The sequence below is a fragment of the Crotalus tigris genome, unplaced genomic scaffold (assembly GCF_016545835.1).
Source record: "Crotalus tigris isolate CLP2741 ecotype Arizona unplaced genomic scaffold, ASM1654583v1 scf7180000017634.973608, whole genome shotgun sequence".
NCBI lineage: Eukaryota > Metazoa > Chordata > Lepidosauria > Squamata > Viperidae > Crotalus > Crotalus tigris.
Window position 1 is genome coordinate 899,339 of NW_024096528.1, and position 21,587 is coordinate 920,925.

Sequence of the window (21,587 nt, forward strand, 5' to 3'; positions counted from 1 at the left end):
ACTCTTCCTGTTCATGAATATTCCAACACTCTCCATGCTGCAGCGCGACATGGAGAGCCTGGCCGACACGGGTGAGCACGAGGCAGGAGTGCACATGGACTCCACTTTTTCGGCAGGGCAGAATTAAGTGCTGCTCCCCACCTCCCACCCCTGGTCCTCTTTTACTTACAAGTAGGAGATGGCGTAGTTGCTCAGCAGGGAGGGGTAAAAAGTTCCTGCAAACTTGCCTTTGCTGCAGACAACTGGCATGTGCAACGTTTGCGGGCTGGGTCTTTTGGTGCACTCAGCAGTGCAGAGACAGCCATTAACGACCAGGTCTGGACAATTCCTATTGGCTTTCGAAAGCCAATAGAATTAGAGTCTATTCAAGAAAGTCTATTCTATTGGCTTTCAAAAGCCAATAGAATAGAGTCTCTTGAATAGAGTCTATTATATTGGCTTTCAAAAGCCAATAGAGTAAGAGGGAGTAGCACAGCTAAGGAAAAGGGAAAAAATGGCAGACTGCATTCTTTGGCGACCCCTGTGAAATGGTCGTTCGACCCCAAATGGGGTCGCGACTCACAGGTTGAGAACCGCTGTCTTAGGAGTTTTGCTGACGCTTTTTGTATCTTTTAAGTTCTGTAATGTCCTTTTTAATAAAAATTATATCTAGTACTTCAAGAATGCGCTCACCATGGATTTGTGTCAGAGCAATTTCATACTGGCAGTTCTGTTTTCAGTGAAGAAAGAGTTCAGTCATAAACGGAATAATCCTGAGATGGATAAGCAGAGTCAGATTGGGTTAGTAGTTGGATGGGAAGCCATGAAAAACTTCTAGGGCTAGGTTGAACAAGACTGGGAAATTAAAAACACATAGAAGGTGGCAATACAATGCCATTTCCATATGTTGGCAAGCAAATCATATAGACATAGTTCCACTGTCACTAGGTGTTGAGTCTAACCAGTGGTGGGATTCAAATATGTGAACAACCAGTTTTCTGTGTGGATGCCACTTCTGGAAGTCCATTCTGCGTTTGGGCAACAAAACATTAGCTACTGGTTCTGCTGAACTGGTGCAAACCGGCTGAATCCCACCACCAAGTCTAACACCTTTCATGTTTGTTTCGAAATGATATTGAATTTGTGATGTTTAAACTCTGCATTACAAGGTGGGTTTTTTTATGTAACTATTTTTGTTTTAAGTAGAAAACTACTACAAATTATCCAGAAGATTCACAGCACTGAGGAAGACTTTGTTTAAAATGTCTGGTTTAAGAGTGCCATCAGGGATATTAGACTGCTTTATGAAGGTTACCTTTTTATAATATTTTGATAGATGATTGTTATATCAAATTGCAAACACACAGACATATAGATACATATACACAATACATTGATCAATCAATGAGGCATTTTGCTCTTCTACAGAATTTATTTATTTGTTTGCTTATTTAATTATTTATTACATTTAACTAGATTAGTTTTAATATAAGCATTTAAGAAATCCTTGTGGTATAGTTGTAGTGCAAAGAATTTTGGTGATGTTATTTTCAGGCCTTCAGTATTTTCTTTTAATCAACCTTTTTTGATGCTACATAGACTTGTGATTTTTCCTGTGACCCTTTGAACTTACAGTTTTCATCCCTAGCCTCTACTCCTGTTGATGTTTCCCTTAGGCATTCATAGGACATTCATGCAAAGTATATGAAATCAAATGTCAAGTAAGAATTTGCTGATACTAAAAGATGCCATGATTTTAAGATATTTCCGGAAAAAAAAATATTGAATGGGAAGCCCACTATATTATTTTATTTTAGCAGAAGCAAGTAGCAGAGCAGTATGACTGTATCTGTTCATTCTGGCAGCCAATTTGTTGGACCAAACTATTGCAGTTCGCGTACATATTTTCTCGTATGCAAGGATTTGCTGAAAAATTTAAAAAGAGAAAAATGTAAATAAAAGTGAGACATCACCAAAAGTACAACTTGCTAGGGACTCTTTTACAATTTTATGCATTGTTTTAGAGCTCAACATCAAACTTATTTTTTTTCTTAAGGGGTGGATTAAAAGCTGAAGATTTTTAAAAATGAAAATAGTACTTAGAGTAATTATTTTAGAGTATATATTAGAATAATTATATGCAGCTGCTGAATTATTACTTTCATCAATAGTCCTGAACAAAATCTAACAAAAAGCTGGTACGGATTTTAAGTTCTTCCTAAGCTGAAATGGACTGATATCGTCCTTGTCTTCCCTGATTCAATTATCTGGGCTCATCAACCACTAGTGTGGGAGCATATAGAAGCACCATTGAGGCAACTCTGGATGTCTGGTTATCCCACAATAGCATGCTTCATGTATGTGGTGATCCAGATGTCTTGCCTAGGCCTATCTTACTGGATAGTTGGCTACCTTCCATTAAACCTGTTATTCTACCTAGAGACGATTAGCTCCTCATATGAAATCTGTTCTTTGCTGACATGACATGACCTTTAAAAATGTTGGTTTAATAATTGACTTTAAAAAAAACTTACTGCATAATCCATTGTCACAAGCGGAAGGACAATCCCCACAAGGTGGCCCGGATTTATATGGAGTAGCAGTTTTACCTATGATGTTTCCTCTGGAATGAAAAAGATGAACAGAAAGGTGCCATACATTATTACTGTTCCATTTGTGATTGATGAAACACCCATGCCATTTCAATAGATAATTGACTTTGGTTGCGTTGTCTTGGTTTCTCTGGTTTGAGTTTCCAGTTTGGAGAGAGCAGACAGCACTACCATCAGAGGGGAAGACCTGACTTCTGAAGTCTTCTCCAAAAGGGAGTAAACCCTGTCAAGTTTTGTGAGAGAGCAAAAAAGGATTTTTCTGGCTTGTTAGAGAAAGAATTGAGGGAAACTCTGACTTCCTCCTAATGTCTTCCTCCTTCCCCTCTTTCATTTCTCCTCCGAAACATTCTCCTTCTCCCATCTCTCTATCTTTCTCAATTCTCTCTAACCAATACAGAAAGGCTTTCCCCCTTTCCTGCCAATCATATGCCATGATAGCTTGAGGATGCAAGTCTGCCTTCTATGCCTATCATCCATGCTGTCTCTCTGCAGGTTATTTCCCATGTATTGCCCATAGTTGTAGAGGGATCATGTGACAAACATGTGACTGCAGATTGAAGATTTCCAGTTCCATTCCTGGAATTGCCACTCAAGTTAAAAAGAATAAGATGGATGAAAAAGTAAGCAAAATGAATACAAAACAATGAAAAATTAAGGAAATTAAAATAAGTAAAATCTAATATTGTATATTGTATATGTCCATGTAGTAAATAATTTGTCCCTTTACTCATATCAAAAATAGTAATTTGGTGTTCTGGGGGCTGAATTCAATACTTGGGTTACATCCAGGTCTAAAAGGAGAAAGAAAATATCTATCCATCCACAGCTTTCTATTTTTTATTTTATTTTCTGGATGGATGGATGAATTGAAAGAGTTTCTTGGCTACTCAGTTCCAGAAATCATAGTTGATAAATACGCTGGGCAGTACTGACAAACATAAAAGTAGCTGTATTCTGATGAAGGACAATAGGCAGCAGCACAACCAACACGGTAACTTTTGCGCCAAACTATCTGTAGATACAAAAATATGCACACAGGTTAACATGCTAGTAGCTTAATATTGATAATAAACATTTGGATTGTATAGGGGCATGTAAAGAAAATTGCATAAGGGATGTAAGAAAATGTACTATATATAATTGCCTGCTCCTAGCCAGTGAAGTGGGATACCACAATAACAATGAGTGTACAATGAACATTTCCAATCATTTTCTTTCTCTGAATTAAAAAGTGTGTTCATTTCTATAGTTTGCAGAAGCAAATAAATATTAGAACAAATGAGGCTTCATCCTCTGTGCTTTAAATGTATGTATTTAAAATGTAAAATATGAAAATGCTCCATCCTGAACTTTATAGACCATCTCTTTCTAAAGTGCCCCATCACATCCAAAGCAAGCTGAGTAACTTGCTATTACCAGCAAGTTAGTTCTTCCTTCCTAGCTGCATGAAAGCCAAGATCTGAGGCACTAGATGTGAATAACAAATAACACATTTAGTATGTTTGCAATCCTTCATTTACACTATATCAGAACTTAAAAAACAAAACAGTACAACACTTTAACCTAGTCTAGTTTTACCTTTCCTTAACATGCATTGGGACTATGGCTCTTAGCCAAGATGCGCCTATGCTCATGTTTATGGAATTACTTAATGATTGTAAGGACACAGTTGCTTGGTTTTCATGGCCACAGCACCACACATATTTTGCTATTATCTTTTTGTGGGGTGTTTTCTCAATTTTCCAGTCTACCTTCAAGTGATGGCTTTCCTGTGCAGCAGCCAGGCCTGGCTTATCTCAGTGATTCAGGATCAGCCAAGGACTTGAACTTGATTCAAGGGAGTCTACTTTTTTAATCTTATTCATTTTTGTGGGTTTATACCTGTGAACATAGAAATGAGAGAGATATGAAAAAGTACTACCTGAGTGAAATGGCCAGTTACAGCATTTGGTGGGTCTGCTCCAATGCCATACTTGAAATCTTTGTTTTCACCATGCCAAGCGTGAATAATTTCAGTCCATTTCATAGGAACAGATGACTTATATATATTTTCACCACAGTTTATTCCTCCTAAAAGTGGGGAGAGTTAAAAAAAAAGCAACAGCAAGAAAACACAGGTGAATACATGTTTTGAAAGAAGCGAAGGACAGCAAAAAGGAGATAACTGAGCATTTCTTATCTCTCCAGAAGCACTGACGCATTTGTCTTGCTAAACTATTGGCAAGGAAATGAACATTTTCCACCCAGATTTTTTTTTTCTGTAGTGCTTTTCCAGAACCTTTAATAGTGCAAATTGATAATCATTTGTTTTCTGATGAACATGAAATAATATAGTTTATTTGGAAGGAAATTAGAGCCCAAATGTTAATACATAGTGTGGTATTGAAATTAGGGAGATTAAGGTTTACCGTATTTTCCGGCGTATAAGACGACTGGGCGTATAAGACGACCCCCAACTTTTCCAGTTAAAATATAGAGTTTGGGCTATACTCACCGTATAAGACTACCCCTCTTCCAACGCACACCAAATAAAAATTTAAAAACATCAGATTTGATTTCAATATGGTAATTTTAATTCAAATGCTTATGACATGCAGGTACTTAGCAGAAAAACTGTCATTTATAAACATAAGGCTGTCATCAAACATATAAACATAAAACAGTGCAAGTGGATTAAACTTTTCCTAATTCACTCTAAAGCTGAAAGGAAGGATAAGACAATAAAACCATGGGAGCTGCCATGCTGTTTGTTTTCTAAGCTGTCAACCAAACTGAACTGATGATGATAGGAGGAAGATAAAAAACAATAGAAAGAGCAAGTGCCGGGCAAGTCCCTGGCAAGTCAGCAACGCCCATCATAACTGCAAGCTATTTTTACAGGTTTTGCTTGTGTGACAGTTTCCCTTTAAAAGCCTTCAAAATCATCCTGTTCATCATCTGATATCATAAAAATATCAATGACATCTTGTGGTACATTTGTAAGGCAGTCATCATATGGATCGAATTCCGTATCAGATGGTGTGGTCTCAGCTTCAGCTTCCTCTTCATCTTGCCACAAGTAGTCATCCTCCATACCATCTAATGAATTTGATATGCCACACTTCTTGAAAGACTTGATTACTGTTTCTGCATCAATATCATTCCAGGCTTTTATGACAAACTTGCACAAAACATCCAACTGTGGAGCACGCATGTTTCCTCCTTTTGTGAATGACTTTTCGCCGCTAACCATCCATTCATTCCACTGTTCTCGAATGCGATCTTTAAATGGCTTGTTTAGGCACATATCCAGTGGCTGTACCAACGATGTCAATCCTGCAGGAATAACTGCCGCATCTGTGTTTATTCTTGCAAGCCTTTGCTTGGTGCTGGGAGTTAAATGAGCCCTGAACATATCCCACACCAGTAGACTACGTTTTTGAAGAAGTCCACCTGGTCGCCTGCTCCATACATTATCAAGCCATAGCTTTACCCCTTCTTCATCCATCCAGCCTTTTTCATTCACATGTACAAAACAACCAACAGGGAACTTGAGTTTCGGCATTGTTTTTCTTTTAAAAATAATCATTGGTCTCAGTTTGGCACCATCAGCTGTGCATCCTAGTACCACTGTAAAACTGGACTTCTCATGTCCTGTTGTTTTAATTAAAATTGTTTTTTCACCTTTTTGATGGACAGTTTTATTTCCAACCATATCAAAATTCATTGGAGTTTCATCCATATTTCCAATACTACTTAACGCATAGCCATGTTTAATGCGCTGTTGTATTACGTATCGATGGAAACTAATTACTTTGCTATCAAGATCTGCAGGTAATTTGTGTGCCATTTTTGTCTTTTGCCTCAGTACCATATTATGCCTTTTCAAGAATCTAGTACACCAAGATACTGTGGCCTTAAATCTGTTGCTGTGATCTGGGTTAGATTTGGCCCACTGAAGTGCAGACAAACATATTTTATTTCGTGTCACTACATAACCATTTTGGCGATGCTCATTCACCATGTCTGCTACATGTTTTTCAAGTTCTGGCCAATGTGGGGTGCCTCTTCTTAATGCACACTTACCCCTTGCCATACTCTTTAACGCTTTTTCATTTGCTTTCCAGTCCCGAACCATCTTTTCTGTTACTCCATATTGTCTTGCAGCAGCGCAGTTATTATGTTCCATGGCAAAGTTTACAACTTTAAGTTTGAAACTGGCTTCATATTTCCTTCTTCTTGCTGGTGGAGCCATGATCGCATCTTGACTGTTGGACATTTGTATACAGTACTGTATGCACTGGTGCTCTACTGTATGAACTGGTACAGATACTGGTGCTGTACTGTACCGGTACGTACCCAGTATACAACAACCAGCCAATCATGGCAAGCGATATACCTTATCACTGGCAAGCGATGTACCTTACCGGTGATTGGCTTGTTGTTGTATACAAAGCCTGGTTGGATTGGGTGGGTCAGCTCTCCCTGCCTGCCCAGCCCTCCCTGTCGTCTTATATGCCCTAGGGAAAAAAATGGACAAGCTAATACACCCTTTCGCTGAAGAAGGGGAGAGGGAGGGAGGAAAGGGAGCGAAGTTTTCTGAGTTCTCATTGGCCACCTGTAAGCCCAAATGAGTACAGTATTCTCTCCTCCGCAGGCGCCCTTTTATGCCAGTGCTGAGTGTGTGCGTGCGCGTGGCATGCATGCGACTCCCCCGGGCTGCGCACCGGGATCTCCGGAGACTGGATCTCCTCCTCTTGGTATTCCATCCCATGAATTCTAGCCGGTTTCAGGCTAGTATTTACTGCCTCCTTTCCCTCCTCCCTCTCCCTCCAATCCTTCCCTCCCACCCTGATTTCCAGCTCGGAAAATGCAATCCTTCCCAGCTCAGAAAGCAGCGAGGAGAAGCGTGCGCACACCCACACACATGCACACACGCCTCCTTTCTCCCTCCAATCCTTCCTTCCCACCCCGATTTCCAGCTCGGAAAATGCAATCCTTCCCAGCTCAGAAAGCAGCGAGGAGAAGCGTGCGCACACACACACATGCACACACGCCTCCTTCCTCCCTCCAATCCTTCCTTCCCACCCGATTTCCAGCTCGGAAAATGCAATCCTTCCCAGCTCAGAAAGCAGCGAGGAGAAGCGTGAGCACACACAAACATGCACACACGCCTCCTTCCTCCCTCCAATCCTTCCTTCCCACCCGATTTCCAGCTCGGAAAATGCAATCCTTCCCAGCTCAGAAAGCAGCGAGGAGAAGCGTGCGCACACACACACACACACACACACACACACACACATGCACACACGCCTCCTTTCTCCCTCCAATCCTTCCTTCCCACCCCGATTTCCAGCTCGGAAAATGCAATCCTTCCCAGCTCAGAAAGCAGCGAGGAGAAGCGTGCGCACACACACACACACACACACAACACACACACACACATGCACACACGCCTCCTTTCTCCCTCCAATCCTTCCTTCCCACCCGATTTCCAGCTCGGAAAATGCAATCCTTCCCAGCTCAGAAAGCAGCGAGGAGAAGCGTGCGCACACACACACAACACACACACACACAACACACGGGGACGGATTGCTGAAACAAACAGCTTAGAGTTTAATTGCTCTCCCCACTGCCACTCTACCAATCAAGGACTCTTTTTGAGTGAGGGGGGGAGAGAAAACTTGATGAGTAATATACCAAACCACATGTGTAAAGGAATAAAATAGAATACCCGTATTTTCCGGCGTATAAGACGACTCGGCGTATAAGACGACCCCCAACTTTTAAGAAGGTTTTTGTGGCCTAGAAAGTCGTCTTATACGCCGGAAAATACGGTAATTCTCCACTTGACCATGGAAATCTCTGAACATCTTTGGGCTCAGCATCTACCATCAGAAACAGCTGTGGTGAGGATAATATCTTTAACATCATGGGGGGAAGGTGGGCTATAAATGTAGTAATATATAATATTTAAAAAAATGAAAGAAATCACTGTTCAAATACCATTTCTCCTGAAAACTCACGGGGGGGGGGTAGGAAGGAAAATTAAGAAAAATATTACCTTCTCAATTGTTCTACCTCCCAATTAGAAAAGAAAAAAGAAAAGAAAAAATAGGGGTGATATGATAGTAGTATTCCAGTATTTGAGAGGCTGCCACAAATAAGAGGGGTAATATTATTCTCCAAAGCACCAGAGGGAAGGACAAGAAACAATGGTTGGAAACTGATCAAAGAGAGAAGCAACCTGGAATTAAGGAGAAACTTCCTAACAGTGAGGACAATTAATCAGTGGAACAGCTTGCCTTCAGAAATCGTGGGCACTCCATCACTGGAGATTTTTAAGAAGAGACTGGGTAGTCACTTGTCTGAGATGGCGTAGGTTCTCCTGCTTGAGCAGGGGGTTGGACTAGAAGACCTCCAAGGTCCCTTCCAACTCAATATTCTATTCTATTCTATTCTATTCTATTCTATTCTATTCTATTCTATTCTATTCTATTCTATTCTATTCTAATTATCTACATGGGAGTGGCAACTATAGAGTGATTCATAGGTATTACTCTTGCTGCTAATACTGATGAATAAGATTGATTGTAAGTGCTATTTAATGTGAAATATACTATTAATCCTCTAACCAGCTATAGCTATACTATACTTTTAGATCGACTTACCAAGAATTCTTGAATCATGTGGACTGTGACTCTCAATACATCTGTATGCCCAACGTTCTGCATTAGCAGCAGCTTCAGGATACCATTCCTGAATGGAATAGAAATCAACAGCAACAATCAATCAATGAAAGAGGCATAATTTAAAATTGCAGAAAATATTTAATCCTTTTTTACTACCTTTTGGCTTCCTTAAACTCTGGTAGTTAAGAAGTCAGAAGTTACAGCACTATTCACTAAAACATCCTTTGAATAGTTGGAGTGGGATTGTATGGCTTCCTCCCCACCCTTTTTGACACCAAGTGCAAGCAGCCCATGTTGCACCCTGATGAATGCCATTAATGTTTCCTTCTGACCAGCAGTGTTAAAATTCTGATTAAGATGGAGTTCTCTAATGAGCGTATGTTGAATGCTCCTGCATGCAGAAGCCAAAGAAAAAAATGGTATTTTCCAATCCAAGAAAAAATAAGGTTAAGAGATGATAATTATGGTTGGAACCTTTCAACCATTATTATTGTAGCTTGCTTATTTATATTTATATTTCAAATATATATAGCTGTCTATCTCACAAAACTCTAGTGGTGTGCATAAATCATTACATTTGGGCTTTTTATTCTGTTTCCTGATAATACTGCCATGTGAATCAAAGATCTGCCTGGGCCATTTGCTTTGCCAATATGCATTGTTATTTTAATGGGTAAAATACTTTGTAAAACTGGTTTTACTTTTGAAAAAAGCTAATCAAGTGTTTTCATAAAATAAAAAAAAATCAGAGTGTACAAAACGGTACAGAAAACTGGTATTATCCCTTTCAAGAACAGACTGGACAGCCATTTTGTCTAGAATGGTATATAGGATCTCCTGCTATGGGCAGGCGGTTGGACCAGAGACCACCAAGATCCCTTCCAACCCTATTATTTTATGTTTGATGGCAATTGAAACCACAGTGCTTGGATGTAACTGGCAGTATTTTAACTGATTTTCATGTAAAAGAAGGAAAATCCAGATGTCATAGGTATTGTACTATGCTTGTTGTTGTTAATTGCGAAGTCGTGTCTGACCCATCATCACCCCATGGACAACGTTCCTCCAGGCCTTCCTGTCCTCTATCATCTTCTGGAGTCCATTTAAGTTCACACCTACTGCTTCAGTGACTCTATCCAGCCACCTCATTCTCTGTTGTCTCCTTCTTCTGTTGCCTTCAATCTTTCCCAGCATTAGGCCCTTCTCCAGTGAGTCCTATGCTATGTAGGTACAATTATGTATGTATGTACTATATGTATGTATGTATGCAGTGTAGGTACAATAACTAGAGCACGTGCTATTGATTTCCATGGGATTTATATCAAACTAAAGGACATGCAATTTATGTGAAATGTTCAACTCTGCAAGTCTAGCCTTTGCTGTGATTATGGCAATTAAAGATACAATAGCCAATATTGGAAAAGATATAAAAAATACAGCTATGGGGAGATACTTGATATTGCCGAAGACCCTCTTAATTTCCTCTCAATTTCCTACTTTGATTATATGTTTTCATGATCTTTTTTTTCATTGTATATTTCTCTGAGTGATATTATAACTGACAGATTCAAATATAAATACAGGTGCACCTAAATGCATATGGGCCAAAAAGAGAATCACTCAGTCAATAAATAGTAGGTATGTTCTCTTATCCTATTTGGTAAATCACATAATTTTTATACTAGAAAGAAAATTAAACTTCCAAACTCTCTGACAAATACAATTACATTTAGTTTACCATTTTTAGCATGTTGCTAGCAGTTGGATTCACAGATCTCCTTAAAGAATTGTGCAAGTCAACAATCTCGTTTTGTATTTCTGGTTTCCTGGGTGACTCAGAATCAAAATCAACCTTAAGATAGCAAGCAAAATAAAATAAAAACAATTAAATTGTATGACTTTAAACAGAACAGGCAACTAGTGGTCTCAGGACTCAGTGAATGACTTTGCCTTATCTCCTTCTGTCACCATTCTACTCCATGCAACTTTCTTCTGATCCCCAGCTATCAAACAGTGGCCCTATTTGTCTTTGTATTTGAAAAGAGACTAGCCATAAGATAGGAAAAGGGGATCACAGAACCAAGTTAAAATAAATTAATCATTTCCCCCTAATCTATTCTTCAAGGGAATACTGCAATGGTATTTACGGATTTATATCAAGAACTTATATGGATGTCTATATAATGATCCTAAGTGGCTCACAACAGGAATAAAAAGAGAGCCATCATACCCACCAAATGTCAGACCAAGCAGCCTCATTGAACCCCCATCCTAGCCCTACACTTGGGGAGGGGGACAAAACCAGGTCTTCACTGCCCTCCCCGAAGGCTTAAAAGGGTAGGGATCCCTAAAATCTCAGTTGTGGGGGAGCTATTCCAGCAGATTGGGACTTGAGTTCTATTATAGACCACAGGAATTAAAATTATTCTTTTCATTAAATCTGTCAGCATGATTGTGTTTTGCTTTGTGTGTTCAGCCCTGTAATATATTTATGAATTAAAATGAACAGTTAGACTGACCAAGCTTCACCGACCAGACCAAGAAACCATAGTAATGAATCTAATTCCATTTGATTACAAGGTTGATGTCAAAGCTGCTAACATTGGATGTTCTTGCTCTGACAAAATATGCAGAGCTGTGTGGTATTTTTAGAGTTAACTCAAAAGACGCTGGGAGGGGAGAAGGAAGAAAGTATGAGTTGCAAATGGAAGAGAACCTTTGCCCTTCAAACTAATTGGAGAACGTGAATCATGAAAGCAAAATAAGGGAGGGAAAATGTTAGCGAAAATAACTGCTGGGGGTGTGTGTGGAGATTTCAGATCTTAGCATCCTCTCTTCATGCCATGCCGACATTTTGTCACATGAATAAAAAAGACGTTTTAGAATAAACAATGCCTGGAAGTTCTTTGAAGTGTTTCATTAGTCGGAAGCATGACAGTTACAGTGTTACAGCAAGAGTCTTGAAAGTCTGAATGCATTTTCCAGCCTTCTTCTTATTGAGAGCTAAGAGTGGTCTTGTCTGAGAAGCTTTCTCAAATTATATTTACGCGCTAGATTCAGATTTAACTGACTGTTGTCTCAGCTACATCTCTTCCTCTTGTTCCTCAAGGTTATTTCTACCGCTCAGGACACATATGGAGCAATCCAACATATATTAGGCAGTTTAATGAATGATTAATTGTAAGAGGAGAAAGTTATGTACTGTATATATATTAAATCTGCTATATGTGATACAAAATTATTAAACTTACACTTCCAGAAGACTGTTGCAGCACTGCAGCAAGAATTGGCAAGATAATGAAGGCAATCATTTCTAAAAACAAAAGAACATTGAGACGTATCAATGTTTTATCTCCTTAATGGGATTTGTCTCAACTTTCTGTAAGTAGTTCAGATATCTCCTAGACACAAAACTTACTCTATGTGTGTTCTCTTTTATTCCCTTGTACTCCAATAGGCATCCTACATATCCATGGTTCATTCCATGGATATGTAAATCATCTATAAACCCACACTAATTCCTTAAGTTTTCCCTTATTTAACAAGACTGGCTGAATCCCACCACTAAGTCTAACAACAGGGTGATTTTACCTTTCATGTTTGTTTCGAAATGATATTGAATTTGTGGATGTTTAAACTCTGCATTATAAGGTGGGGTTTTTTTATGTAACTATTTTTGTTTTAAGTAAAAAACTACTACAAATTATCCAGAAGATTCACAGCACTGAGGAAGACTTTGTTTAAAATGTCTGGTTTAAGAGTGCCATCAGGGATATTAGACTGCTTTATGAAGGTTACCTTTTTATAATATTTTGATAGATGATTTTTATATCAAATTACAAACACACAAACAGACATATAGATACATATACACAATACATTGACCAATCAATGAGGCATTTTGCTGTTCTACAGAATTTATTTATTTGTTTGCTTATTTAATTATTTATTACATTTATAAAGCTGCCCGTCTTTCGATCAACTCTGGGTGTCTCCCAATCAAAAATTAAAAATAATATAAAATCATATCAAACTATGAACCATAACCAATTAAAACATGAAAAACACCAAATCCTGGCATATATTTTGCATGAATGGCATCAGATCAGTTCTAGATTAGTTTTAATATAAGCATTTAAGAAATCCTTGTGGTATAGTTGTAGTGCAAAGAATTTTGGTGATGTTATTTTCAGGCCTTCAGTATTTTCTTTAATCAACCTTTTTTGATACTACGTAGGCTTGTGATTTTTCCTGTGACCCTTTGAACTTACAGTTTTCATCCCTAGCCTTTACTCCTGTTGATGTTTCCCTTAGGCATTCATAGGACATTCATGCAAAGTATATGAAATTAAATGTCAAGTAAGAATTTGCTGATACTAAAAGATGCCATGATTTTAAGATATTTCCGGCAAAAATAAAAAATATTGAATGGGAAGCCCACTATATTATTATTATTTGATTGTCTACTAGGACTCGGAGGTCCCTCTCACAGTTACTACTATTGAGCAAGGTACCCCCTATACTATACATGTACATTTGGTTTTTCTTGCCTAAATGTAGAACCTTACTTTTTTCACCATTGAATTTCATTTTGTTAAATAGCGCCCACTGTTCAAGTCTGTCCAGATCCTCCTGTATCCTAACCTGTCTTCTGGAGTGTTGGCTCTTCCTGCCAGCTTGGTGTCGTCTGCAAATTTGATGATTTCCCCATCTATCCCCTTGTCCAAATCGTTGATGAAGATGTTGAAGAGCACTGGGCCCAGAACAGAGTCCTGGGGCACCCCACTACACCTTTCTCCCATGTAGATGCGGTTCCATTGAGGACCACATGCTGAGTACGGCTGGTCAGCCAGCTACAGATCCATCTGGTGGTGATGCTGTCTAACCCACATTTTCCTATCTTATCAAGTAGTAGGTTGTGATCTACTTTATCAAATGCCTTACTGAAGTCCAAGTAAATTATATCCACAGCATTCCTCTGATCCACTAATTTTGTCACATGGTCAAAGTATGCAATAAGATTTGTCTGGCAAGATCTGTTTTTGACAAACCCATGTTGGCTTTTAGTAATGACTTTGTTTGCCTCTAGGTGTTTGCTGATTCGTTGTTTGATTATCTTTTCCAGAATCTTCTCAGGTATTGAGGTCAGGCTGATAGGTCTGTAATTTCCTGGGTCCATTTTTTTTCCTTTTTTGAAGATGGGAACTACATCAGCTCTTTTCCAATACTCCGGTAGTTCCCCAGTGCTCCATGATCTTTGAAAAATATAGTTCAATGGTTCTGAGATCACATCTGCCAGTTCCTTGAGAACCCTGGGGTGTAATCCATCTGGTGCTGGTGATTTGAACTCGTCTAGGCTGGACTGGTGCTCACTTACCGTTTTCTTGCCTATCTTAACTTGCGTTTCTATTCTGTTTTTTATGGCACTATTTTTGGTAGGCTGGTCTGTTTTTTCCCTTTGTGGAAAGACAGATGCAAAAAATGAGTTAAATAGTTCTGCTTTCTCCCTGTTGCTTGTCACCTTCTTGCCACTTTCCCCCACTAATGGACCAATCATTTCCTTCACTTTTTTCTTGTTTTTTACATGTTGAAAGAAGCTTTTTTTGTTATTTTTGACTTTGGTCGCAAGCCTTAGTTCATTTTGAGCCTTAGCTTTCTTCACTTCATCTTTGCAGGCTCAGGCTATTTGTTGATATTCTGACTTAGTTATTTGCCCCTCTTTCCACTTTCTATACTTGTCCTTTTTATCTTTCAATTTATCAAAGAGTTCTTTATGCAGCCGTGCTGGTTTCTTTTGAGAGCTGTTATTTTTCCTCTTTGTTGGTATTGTGCTGGACTGGGCTTTTATTATCTCGCTTTTCAAAATTTCCCAAGTTTCTTGAGTTGTTTTCCCCTTGAGGATTCTCATCCATGGAATCCTTCCCAAGCCCTCTCTAAGTTTATTGAAATTAGCTCTCTTAAAGTCCAAGACTTTAGTTTGACTGTGTTCTATTGCTTGTGCTTCCATAATGTTGAATTCCAATATTGCATGATCACTTCCTCCCAAGGTTCCTGTGGCTTCAACACCTTCTATCATTTCATCTCTGTTAGTGAGAATTAGATCCAAAATGGCTAATCCCCTAGTTCCCTTCTCTACTTTTTGGGAGACAAAATTGTTTGCTAGGTTTGCAAGGAATCTATTTGATCTTCCACTTGGTGCAGAGTTTGTCTCCCAGTTGATTTCAGGGTAGTTAAAGTCCCCCATTACTATTGTGATGTGCTTCCTACATACCTTAGTTAGCTGACTAGCAAAAAGTTCATCTATTTCCTCTGTTTGGTTGGGTGGCCTGTAGTATACACCTATGGTAATGTCATCCCCCCCCCCAAATGCATTCAAGACAGTTTTCATCATTGTTCTGCTCTATTTCTGTAGAGATGTAGTTATTTCTTACATATAGAGCAACTACGCCTCCTCTTTTATTTGGTCTGTTTCTTTTAAATAATTTAAATCCCTCTAGCTGTGTGTTCCATTTGTGGGTTTCATCCCACCATGTTTCCGTAATGGCAACAATATCATATCTGCCCTCATTAACCTGAATTTCTAGTTCACCCTGTTTGCTGTTCATACTCTGTGCATTGGTGTATAGACATTTGAGTCCTTTATGACTGACCCTATGTTTACTTTCTATGTAACCTGTGTAGTGCCTGAGTTCCCCTATTGTCTTACCACCTATTTGGTTAGTGCACTTTGTATGATACTTGCTATTAGAAGCTTGATTTTGCTTGACAGCAAAGTGGATATTCTTGTCCGCACACACATCTATGTTACATGCACTGATAGCCCTATAGTTTTTAGATTGCTGGGGACAGGGATGTTCTGTATCAATTAACTCACTGTCTCCGCTGTTTAGTTTAAATATTCCTCCAGAAAATCTGTGAATTTATAGCCGAGTAACTCAGTCCCTTTCTTTGATGATGCAAACCATCTCTTTTGTACATTTTTTCATTGGACCAGCTACAGACATCGTGACTAATATATCCAAACCCTTCCCCTTTACACCACTCCTTTAGCCACATATTGAATTGTGCTATATGCTGGCCTTTTCCATTTTGCTCCTTATATACTGGTAAAATTTCTGAAAAAGTAAGCCTACAGCCTGTTCTGCTAAGTTCCTGCCCCAAGCTCTGGAAATCATTCTGCACAGAGAGTACATCTTTTTGGGACAGATCATTAGTGCCAAGATGTACAATAGCCTCCACATCACAGTCCTTGCTGTCATTCTTGATTACTTTAGAAATACGCTTCTTTTCCCTACTGGCAGTAGCACAATGACGTATGAGCAAAATTTGGGGTCCATTGTGGTTGTTAAGCAAGGACTACTTATAATGTTATCACCCCTGCAGTTACATTTCAAGATAATGTAAAAATATTGAAAGTATATAAACTGTAGCTTTGTGATCATTCAAACTCTATACTCATATGCTAATAGTGTAGTATGGAGAATGATAACCTTGATTTACCAAAAAAAAGAAACCTACTGCAAAAATTAAAATAAGCAAGAAAATGGTAACATAACAGCTATCCGACCTTGACGAATATAAATCATCAGGACCCGACAGATTATATCCCAGAGTTCTGACGGAGCTGGCAGATGTTATCTCAGAACCATTGCACCATATCTTTCAAAAATCCTGGATCACCTGGGGAGTACTTGAGGATTGGAAAAGGGCTAATGTGGTTCCCTTCTCCAAGAAAGGGGAAAAAAACCCCAGATCTAGGAAATGACAGACCAGTCTAACTTCAATATCTGGGAAGATCCTGGAAAAAATAATCAAAAAAGAGATCTGTGAACAACTAGAAGCAAACAAAGTTATAACTAATAGCCAGCACGGGTTTGTTAAAAATAGATCATGCCAGACTTCCAGTTTGCCATCGCAGTGCCGTGGACGCTAGAAGATGAGCTTCATCTTTCACATCTTAATTTGTCCCGCTGGGGGACCCTGGAAAGGGTCAAAAGTCGCCCTGTAGGGGTGACGAGCAAGGGCGGGACCCTTCTGTTTGATCCGGGGAAGCCCTCCAAACCAGCGGGGGAAAGACCGGCCATAGCAATATGCCTTATCACTAAGCTGCTGACAGTCAGAATCACCCACCAAGCATTTTTAAAGCAACACAGATGAAACTAGGTGAGATCTGATCCTCTCTTTAAGACTTTAAGTATTTTTTCCTGTAAAAGTTGCCCAAAGTATTTTTCCCCCTGTGAGGAGAAAGGGAAGGGAATTTCTACCCCACACTCTAAGACAAGCGGCAGCTAACTACCTAGGGGAAACGGAGCAACTATAAGAATAATTTTAATCTAATTGGATGTATATGCTTTTGAAACTTGGGGACTAAAGGTTTTCCTATTCTTACTGGAGACGTTTGTTTTTATCTAAAAAAGAAAATAAGACTTGAAAAACTATCATAAAAAGCTTTAAAAGATGTTGGTGATAGTTTGTGGTGAAGTATGGTATTACAATTTGTTATTGCCTAAAAAATACTTGGCTTGAAGCCCAGACTCCAGAAAAAACTTCTCTGACCTTGACAGTTACCATCTGTGTGTGGGGAAAAATGCACGCGCAGCAAACTGCCATGCTCTCCCCCCACAAACCTCATAACCTTTTGATACTCTTTGTCCCAATGAAGCAGCCAGAAGGTCATCCACTTTTGACTTAATGCCTCACCTACCTAAACAAATAATATGCTTAAGTTCCTTCCTATCTCTTCCTGTCTTTGTCAGTTCTTTCTCCTTTTGATCTACCTGTATTTGTTCTTACCTGGTCTTTGACCATGTAATGTGTTACTAGAAAATAGTTGCTTACATGAAGACATTTTCCAATGAAGAAACCTTTGTCAGCATCTAATGGTTAAGCTGGTGTATGTAATAAGTATATAAGAAGCAATAAACTCAGAGTTTGTCAAGCTGTGTCCTGCAGCTTCAAACCTCTGCTCAAGACATTCCTGCATCTTTTTCTTAGTGTCTTACACCTGTGCAAAACTCATCTGAAAAGAAGGAACTTCTGGGTGACGTATCTGGCCTGTTTGAACTTTGAATGTAAACTTTTACTGACTTTCAGAGCTATACTTGGGGAATTGCTTTCCTATTTCTTTCCATGAGAAGCATTTGTTGTTATATGAGAGGATGGAATACCTTGGACTACAAAAACTTACTTGACAAACAATTTCAACTATAAAGACCACCTATAACACGTGAAATGAATCTCCCATATGTAGCTATAAAAAAACTATTTTTATTGTTTGATTCTAAAGTCTTCAACTTAATGTACAATCAAGAGAATAAGGATGAAGATCAGGAAAAAAACCCTTTCCATGTTGAAATCAATACATAAAACCATTGTGACAAAATAAGATGCAACATAAAGGAACAAGATGCCAGTTTAAATATACAAACCCAGATCCTGACTACAACCAAAGAACTAACAATGCAGAAAATAACAAGAAAAGTGGAATAACTAAACACTAAGACAGAGGACCCAATTGACCAACTGATGCAGCCAACGGAAAAATCAGAAAAAGGAATGACAATACTGAAAATAGAAAAGACTTTTTAGGAACATCAGAAGAAATTTTCCTGTACCTGCACCAATCCTACCCTTTCCCTATCCATATAAAATCTAATAAAATATATTTTTAAAAAAAGGAAAAGAAAACCAAGCTTCTTTTAAAAGACGGCCGCCTTTGGTGGAGTCTTGAGCGATGACTTCTGCTCCTTTGATGTTGAACGTGTGGCCATGTTCAGCTATATGGGTCCAGACTTGGGAGCGTTGTTCTTGTCTTTTTACTGCTAGAATATGTTCGTATATTCTAGTTTTAAGCCTTTTAGATGTCTCTCTAATGTAGTTACATTGGCATGTGTTGCCGTTAATTTTGTATATGATGGAAGACAAATCACTTGTTGGTGATGGCTCTTTAGGTCGCATTAGCTTGGAAGGTAATGTTTGGTTAGGTTTGTGTGCAACGTTGATGTTGTATGGGGCAAGAATCCTAGCAGTTGCTTCTGAAACTCCATTGATATATGGTACTGTTGCCCAAGTTGTAGTGGTTGGAGAATTATGGTTTGTGCGTGGTGTTTTATCTTTGCAGCAACGTCTGATGAAACTTGGTAGGTAACCATTTTGTTTGCATATGCGGAGGAGACATGCTTTCTTTTTAGACTTTGCTGTTTATGTGCTGCAGTGGGTCTTGACTCTTTTGAATAGTGTTCTTATGCAGCTGGTTTTATGTGATATGGGATGATTGCTTTGGTAGTGAAGAATTCTATCTGTGTGAGTGGTTTTACGATAGACGGTGCTTGACGGATTGCCATCCGGAAGGCGATGGACCAATACATCCAGGAAGGGTAAGGTGTTGTTATTCTCTTCTTCTGCTGTAAATTGAATGTCTGGATAGATGGAATTAAGTTTTTGCAAAATTTTGCTAGTGTCACATCTCTTGTTGATCGCAAAGGTGTCATCAACATATCTAACCCAAAAACTGAGTTGATAATCAGTCATCACCATGCGTTCTAGTTCTTGTAATACCACTTCAGCAATAATGCTTGAGATGGGTGACCCCATGGGTGTGCCTTTTACTTGTTCATATATTGTGTTTTTGAAAGTAAAATAGATTTGAAGGCAGAAATCCAGTAATTGTATGTAATCCTCTGTGTTAGGAGAATTGGGGTGTTGTAGTTCTCCTTTTTGTAGAAGGTTTCTAAAAATAGAGATGGGTAGATTTTCGGGAATGGAGGTGAATAGGGATACTACATCGAATGAGACTGAGCCGAGGTGGCGCAGCAGTTAGAGTGCAGTACTGCAGGCCACTTTAGCTGACTGTGTTCATCAGGTCAGCGGTTCAAATCTCACCGGCTCAAGGTTGACTCAGCCTTCCATCCTTCCGAGGTAGATAAAATGAGGACCCAGATTGTTGGGGGCAATGTAAAATATATATATACATTGCTTACTGGTGTACACCGCTTAGAGAGTGCTTGCAATTAAAGTGGTATATAAGTCTCACAAATAAATAAATAAATAAATAAATAAATAAATAAATAAATAAATCATAATCTCATCGTCCTTCACCTTTATTGGACACAATTTCATTAAAAAATCTTCAGAGGATTTTACTGTGGTTGAAGAGTTACTGACTAGATGTTTGAATTTTAGGCTTAACCACTTTGCAAGGCCATTAAGACCCATTGTATCTTTTAGAGGCACACCCACCTATGGCCTGGCAAAGTGGCAAATCAAGATCACATTAAGTATTAGTATCACTTAAAAAAAACCCTAGTAAGACCACACCTAGAATACTGCAACCAATTTTGGTCACCATACTACAAAAAATATGTTGAGACTTTGGAAAAAAACCAGAGAAGATCAACTAAGATGATCAAAGACTAAGATATGAAGATCCAAAGGTTAAAACATACGAAGAACGGCTGCAAGACTTGGGTTTGGCTAATCTAAAGAAAAGAAGAAATAGGGGTGTCATGATAGCAGTATTCCAGTATTTGAGGGGCTGCCACAAAGAATAGGGGGGTCAAATTATTCTCCAAAGTACCAGAAGGCAGGACAAGAAACAATGGTGGGAAACTGATCAAAGAGAGAAGCAATTTGGAATTAAGAAGAAACTTCCTAACAGTGAGGACAATTAACCGGTGGAACAGCATGCCTTCAGAAATCCTGGGCGCTCCATCACTGGAGATTTTTAAGAAGAGACTGGATAGTCACTTGTCTGAAATGGCGTAGGTTCTCCTGCTTGAGCAGGGGGTTGGACTAGAAGACCTCCAAGGTCCCTTCCAGCTCTATTCTAATTCAACCTTATACAATAGATGCTCTTCAGAAGGTCTTGGGTTTAGATATCCTAATTCCCAGATGGAATAGCTAGGTTATCTTAGCCAACCATACCATCTAAACTTTAGTGGTAGCATGACAAGCAATAATATGGCCCCCCTTTTCATTACCACCCTCAATGTGTTGTTTTCCATAACAACAGATTTGAAGTTCCATGTCCTGCCAGGTTCAGCTGTTGTAGTTGGCTCTGTTTTACCCCTTGACAAATACCAGGGATACCTCTCTGGCCTTCCCACAAACCTGGGGCTCATAAATCAGCTTTACCTTCTAAGGACGTCTATCAGGATTGACTCAAGGAAGTCTAAAGATGTTTCTGTCAAATTTTAGGCTAGGGATCATTGATCCTCAAACACCCCTATATTAGTCTGACTATCTCAACCACATTTAGCCACAGAATGGTCACAGTAACCATCTGTCCTAATATGGACCCCAAACACTTGTAACTATTTGGATACTG

The 21,587-nt window shown here is 39.0% G+C and overlaps 1 protein-coding gene across 1 annotated transcript in view; it reads right to left on the reverse strand.

Annotated features, from left to right (window-relative positions):
- Positions 1-1,526: 1,526 nt before the first annotated feature.
- The window catches only part of LOC120304355 (cysteine-rich secretory protein-like), a 41,724-nt gene continuing 21,663 nt past the window's right edge, over positions 1,527-21,587 (reverse strand). Inside the window, exons 2-8 of the mRNA XM_039334816.1 lie at positions 12,514-12,575; positions 11,001-11,114; positions 9,242-9,329; positions 4,513-4,661; positions 3,509-3,603; positions 2,514-2,602; positions 1,527-1,905 (exon numbers count right to left, since the gene is read on the reverse strand). Coding sequence (XP_039190750.1) covers positions 1,793-1,905; positions 2,514-2,602; positions 3,509-3,603; positions 4,513-4,661; positions 9,242-9,329; positions 11,001-11,114; positions 12,514-12,573 — 708 coding nt within the window. The 5' untranslated portion in view covers positions 12,574-12,575 and the 3' untranslated portion in view covers positions 1,527-1,792. The remainder of the gene's footprint in view (positions 1,906-2,513; positions 2,603-3,508; positions 3,604-4,512; positions 4,662-9,241; positions 9,330-11,000; positions 11,115-12,513; positions 12,576-21,587) is intronic.